The 6260-nt window shown below is 46.6% G+C and overlaps 1 protein-coding gene across 2 annotated transcripts; it reads right to left on the reverse strand.

The window, feature by feature from the left end:
• Nucleotides 1–1489: 1489 nt before the first annotated feature.
• LOC135502388 (uncharacterized) lies at nucleotides 1490–6260 on the reverse strand. 2 transcript variants are annotated; one of them, XM_064795180.1, is made up of 4 exons: nucleotides 6125–6260; nucleotides 5542–5915; nucleotides 3328–3444; nucleotides 1490–2514 (listed from the first exon to the last, which is right to left on the reverse strand). In XM_064795180.1, exons 2-4 carry the CDS (start codon nucleotides 5776–5778, stop codon nucleotides 2386–2388), a joined length of 483 nt encoding a protein of 160 aa, XP_064651250.1. In that variant the 5' UTR covers nucleotides 5779–5915; nucleotides 6125–6260; the 3' UTR covers nucleotides 1490–2385. The 2 variants fall into 2 exon arrangements, with proteins under 2 accessions (XP_064651250.1, XP_064651251.1); XM_064795181.1 differs by having other exon boundaries at nucleotides 3328–3425; nucleotides 5542–6260.

Here is a 6260-nt window from a genome sequence, read left to right on the forward strand (position 1 = left end):
CTCCCGGGCAGAGTCTTGATGCTGATTCCAAACAGCTCAATGATATCACCCGAATGCTCGTGGTCGTCAGTTTAACCTTTCTCCTTCTTCTCTTCCCCAGCAACTTTTATTTTGTTTACAGCAAGTTGCTCCCGGGGACTTATATTCCTTGGACTTTTACGGCGTCAAGTTTTGTTTTTGGTTTTATGCTTGCAGCTAATTATTGCATCAACTTTCTTCTATATTGTATCAGTGGGAGGCAGTTCCGAGAAGCGTTTCTGAAAATCATCCGATGCCAGGTATGACCATTCAGAGCGGCATCGTCTAAACGTCCAAACATCATATGAGCCTAAAGGCCCGGAAACGACCTCCTGGAGGTTTTCATGACAGCGACCTGCGATCCTGTTGGCAGCCTCCGTCGCAGGACCTAAAGCGCCTTGCGAACAAGTGATCTTTGTCGCCGAGACCAGTGATTATAATACAGCTACTAGGTCCGACGAAAAGGTCTCTAATATGCGAGTAAAACCGGTAATGATCGCCGGCCGCTGTGATCATTAATTATTTTCGCGAGCACTTTCGATGACCACCGCAAGCGAGCGATTTCAGTCGCTTGCGATCATGATCGCAGATCGAAGGTCGCAGCGACAAAAATCGCTCGTTTACGGCGCACTTTAGCGACAGGCTTCTGGAAATGTGCGATATCATTGAATGTCCATGGGACGAATCCACCATTCTCCGCACCAAGAAAACAATAATGGGTTGATTCATACAGAGTTTGATTGGTAAACAATGACAGGCCACATGAGACAGTCGGCAAGAAGGCAGTTCAGCCCCTGGTATCCTCTCACTTAGTAGATACAAGTAATTTTTCAACTGACTGATTTCTTTAGTCATTTGACCAATATTGATATCTTCAACTTGATTTATCAGGTTGGTGACTGGCTTGGCCTACTCTCGACCATCATGTTTGTTCACCTACTATTGGGGCTTGCGAGTAAATGGGTTGCACTAGTTCATGTAGGGGAGTCATCCTTCGTCATATATCACCTTTTCCTGCAGGATGAAAGTCGGCAGTTAATCGATTGTTTTCTCGGCAGTTTCATTCCCTCCGGAGACCTTGGTCTTCTCCGACAAATACAGTCAGAGGGGAAACCAACTGCTAGAGTAAAATCGAGTGCAATCGAGTTCGGGAGGCGTTCGTTTGCTAAACATACCACTGACATAGCCCTCAGAATTGAATGGAACCACGGACAGCCTGTGCCATAAACCGATTACAAATTGAAATTGAAATTTGTAGAATAAAGCTGACAGGTGGAATGGAATGGATCACTTCCGTCGTCACTTCCAGGCGCCTCTTCTCAAGACGATGAGAACTATGTTTCCATCAAATCAGGCGGTTCCTGTAGAAAGGTAAATCAAAACGTCGATACTTCTTCGCCGCAGACTGATATTCATTTCATTCCCATAAAACAATATATTTTAGAGATTTTAACTATAAACAATTCTTGTTACAAATATAGAGTGAAATCAGTAAGTCTTGGTCCGCATTCAAGTGCTCTTTTTGCGCGGACATGTATACAATGTACTTGATACTGTCTTATAAACAATGGCAACGTCACTCAGTTGTCAATGACGTCATATTATCAATATTAGCGTAGTCGCTTTCCAACATCAGAGTGAGACGACTGACCTCCACACAGCGATGGTCAGCAATGCTTTGACCCGTATATACACTGAGACGAACGCTGCCTGGAGCTATTTGTTCCATAAGAAGCGTCGTTGAAAGTGCACAACAACATCCCAGCGTTGTTGGATTAACAAACATTTATCCGATATGTGCACATGTCAGAAGTGAAGTCACCAATGAAAGATTTATCAAAATGCTATACATGTATGGAAGGATGAGACAACAATTCGGTTCCGTAGGTTTAACATAGATGTCGCATTGGTTGCACTTCAATATTTGAAGCATGCTGCAGACATGTGCTTTTTATCACAGAGGCCCACGATATTTGTCGCTCTGATGAGCTTGTCAGCCATTGCTTGTCTGCGGGCAGCCTCTTGTATCAGCTATACTCCAGGGTCCAGTAGCTCGATCAGGATACAAATATCAACTTTAGTTCAACAGAACAGTATCTCCTTCAATAGATTTCATTTACAGTAGTAGGTTTTGACTTGAGGCCAACGTTACCACGCATTAAATGCCTATTGAGCAACTGGGCACATTCTTGTCTACCGTAAATAACCATGAATGTGGCCACGAGAGACTCTCATGTCAGTATATCGAGCAACCTTTCAAAGTGTCACCGCTAATACGACAGCATCCATTCCATCGTCTGAGGAACCGTCTTTCATCGTACTGATAATAGTACCGCTGTTTGACACACGACTGACCAACCTCTGACGTCATGACCGCCCGAGCACTTTGACCAGAATGGCCTTGACCGTATGGTTCCTGACGTCACTCATGGCATCCCACACAAGGTCATTGAGGAATGTCTTTTTGTAGCAGTGTTTGATGTTTTTCAAAGCAGACTGAAATTAAATTGAACCATTGTCTGAAATAACTGTTAGTGGTTTTCAAATATAATGGTTTGTTTTCACACAGTAGCCTCTCTGATACATTCACCAGGGTTCTCATCAGAGTTTACCATTGCACTATCCGCCAGATACATGTCTCCCTCCGCGTGGTCGTATTACAACTATGACCATTACGAATAATGCCATTTATTGACAAGCTTCAAGACTATAGTGTAAGATCTTCGGGAGGAGGCAGGGTTTCTGATGAGTTTCAGAGGTTTTCTGATAATCAACAACATATTTTTTGTACAAGATCTCCAAAATACCAATTGTAACAGAAAAGGGAAATCAAATTAGTTATATCGAAAAAAACATTGAGGAACGCAATGGGAGAGCTGTGGACTAGACAACATTTTGAGGAACGCAAGGGGAGAGCTGTGGACTAGACAACATTTCAGTTCTAAGCCAACTTGATATCAGAGCCAACCGTTACAATCATCGCTATCTAACAAGAGTGAGAACACTTATGCCTTACAAAGAAATCAGAATATGCTCGTGAAGGAACGTCGATGGTGACTACATCAATAGAGAGGTTCAGATTTGATCCGAGATCACGAACGAGAGAACGATCTGTAGACATTCTTCGTTGGTTGACGTCATCGAGTCGAGTTGATTATTTTGTATTATTGTTTCTGAAAGGCATTCCCGGCCAGGCATTGAACACACGCTCTTTCATTGCATTGATAACAGTCAACAGGACATCCGTCATCGAATTGACACCTTGTTCACGTTCTCGTACTCGGATCAAACTCTGAACCTCTCTAATACCTCTGTTTTTGACAGAACTGTAAACAGCAGCTCCAGTTGTACCTCCTCGCCTTGCCGGCGCAGTAACATATGGATCTTATCAGCAAAAGTAGGCGGTGCTGTCGTGGAACAGTTTAGCTACAAGAGAAAAGGTCTGCTATGAAACGTCAAACAGATTCAAACTGCAACATTTGAGTTGATTTAAGCATACTTTCCACGGAAAGCTTTTTTGTCAGCGACTAAGAGTGGAACATCAAGCAGAGGGTGCTTAAGGAATCGCGGTGGACTGGGACTAGCTTAGGTCCCTGAGTAGACCGGAGTTGATATTAAACTTTAACCATTTTAACGACTCATGAAATAAGACCTAGAACTAGACCCAAGGTCAATAATATCTGCGCTACCTTACCCATCAATATGCGTGGGGCGAGAAACTGGTGATGTTTCGGAACCATAAAGGAAAGGACCCAGGCCATGCGTGGGGCGAGAAACTGGTGATGTTTCGGAACCATAAAGGAAAGGACCCAGGCCATGCGTGGGGCGAGAAACTGGTGATGTTTCGGAACCATAAAGGAAAGGACCCAGGCCATGCGTGGGGCGAGAAACTGGTGATGTTTCGGAACCATAAAGGAAAGGACCCAGGCCATGCGTGGGGCGAGAGACTGATGATGTTCGGAACCATAAAGGAAAGGACCCAGGCCATGCGTGGGGCGAGAAACTGGTGATGTTTCGGAACCATAAAGGAAAGGACCCAGGCCATGCGTGGGGCGAGAGACTGATGGTGTTCGGAACCATAAAGGGAAGGACCCAGGCCATGCGTGGGGCGAGAGACTGATGATGTTTCGGAACCATAAAGGAAAGGACCCAGGCCATGCGTGGGGCGAGAGACTGATGATGTTTCGGAACCATAAAGGAAAGGACCCAGGCCATGCGTGGGGCGAGAGACTGATGATGTTTCGGAACCATAACGGAAAGGACCCAGGCCATGCGTGGGGCGAGAGACTGGTGATGTTTCGGAACCATAAAGGAAAGGACGCAGGCCATGCGTGGGGCGAGAGACTGATGATGTTTCGGAACCATAAAGGAAAGGACCCAGGCCATGCGTGGGGCGAGAGACTGATGATGTTTCGGAACCATAACGGAAAGGACCCAGGCCATGCGTGGGGCGAGAGACTGGTGATGTTCGGAACCATAAAGGAAAGGTCCCAGGCCATGCGTGGGGCGAGAGACTGATGATGTTTCGGAACCATAAAGGAAAGGACCCAGGCCATGCGTGGGGCGAGAGACTGATGATGTTCGGAACCATAAAGGAAAGGACCCAGGCCATGCGTGGGGCGAGAGACTGATGATGTTCGGAACCATAAAGGAAAGGACCCAGGCCATGCGTGGGGCGAGATGTTCGGAACCATAAAGGAAAGGACCCAGGCCATGCGTGGGGCGAGAGACTGATGATGTTTCGGAACCATAAAGGAAAGGACCCAGGCCATGCGTGGGGCGAGAGACTGATGATGTTTCGGAACCATAAAGGAAAGGACCCAGGCCATGCGTGGGGCGAGAGACTGATGATGTTCGGAACCATAAAGGAAAGGACCCAGGCCATGCGTGGGGCGAGAGACTGGTGATGTTTCGGAACCATAAAGGAAAGGACCCAGGCCATGCGTGGGGCGAGAGACTGATGATGTTTTGGAACCATAAAGGAAGGACCCAGGCCATGCGTGGGGCGAGAGACTCATGATGTTTCGGAACCATAAAGGAAAGGACCCAGGCCATGCGTGGGGCGAGAGACTGATGATGTTTTGGAACCATAAAGGAAGGACCCAGGCCATGCGTGGGGCGAGAGACTGATGATGTTTCGGAACCATAAAGGAGAGGACCCAGGCCATGCGTGGGGCGAGAGACTCGGATGATGTTTCGGAACCATAAAGGAAAGGACCCAGGCCATGCGTGGGGCGAGAGACTGACCCTGAAGGTAACATATTCCGACACTAGACCCTACACTACCACTGAGCCACCGATATCAATGAGATGTGAAAGACAGCTGGTCAAACATTTTAAGTCGTCTTTTCCCCGCCATGCAAATGGTCCTCATTCGTGAGCTGCTTAACCATTTACCCGGGTCGTAACCCTATTGGGTTTTTGCCGGAGGTATGGAGTCCACTATAGGCTACCGTCGACCTGTGTGGCTCTTTTACTGGCCCAGACAAAGAACACCAACACTAACCGGAAGTTACGTCTTACCTGTTGCATAGCAACGAGCACTTCCGCCGTTTCCTTGCCGCATCTTTCCTGCAAACTCTCGCTTAATTCAACTCCATGCAAACGGTAATAGACGTCCTTTACTTGCGTAATATCCACGTCATAATACCCACAAAGAACTTCGATCACCCCAACCTCATCCCTATGGTTCAATTTCTTGCGCAGGTATTGCGCAATACAGCGACTGCGGGTGATGTGTTTCATGGAAACAAGACACATCACCTTGGCAGTGTTCTGTTTCTCTCGACACAGCTCCAACACTGTTCTGCTATATTTTGTCTCGAAAACTCTCTACAGCTCGCCGAATTTCTCCTCGGGATACTTAAAGAAGATATTAACGATAGGTTTTTCACTTCCTGTAATTATAAATCAGTGACAATCTCTTTAATGACACAGATTCAGATCTAGTGATAATACATGTTTACATGTAAAAAGTAGCCGTTGGTCAAGTTGCACTTCCTTCACAACACTCTCTGCGAGTCGACCTATGGACCTCTTGACCCCAGCGACCCGAGCTAGACCACATCGACTCCTTGACGATAAATGGACCACAAGGACTACATACAAGGAGGAGGCAGCTTTACAGGAACGACAGTATGCGCAAGGATAACATCCAGTCAAAAAGATCAACGTGATTCAGTGCTGAGTAGGATTTGTTCACGTGTGATCGATCAGCGAACTTACACCAACACATTGAGTCA

Source organism: Lineus longissimus, chromosome 18 (genome assembly GCF_910592395.1).
Source record: "Lineus longissimus chromosome 18, tnLinLong1.2, whole genome shotgun sequence".
NCBI lineage: Eukaryota > Metazoa > Nemertea > Pilidiophora > Heteronemertea > Lineidae > Lineus > Lineus longissimus.

Bases quoted from the DNA above. Each gene is read 5' to 3' on its own strand.
- LOC135502388 (XM_064795180.1), bottom strand. From the start codon at position 5,778: ATGTGTCTTGTTTCCATGAAACACATCACCCGCAGTCGCTGTATTGCG. The intron at 3,445-5,541 runs GTAAGACGTAAC...TTTCTCTTGTAG, and splicing joins TGCTCGTTGCTATGCAACAG to CTAAACTGTTCCACGACAGC. The intron at 2,515-3,327 runs GTATTAGAGAGG...ATTTAATTTCAG, and splicing joins CAGTTCTGTCAAAAACAGAG to TCTGCTTTGAAAAACATCAA.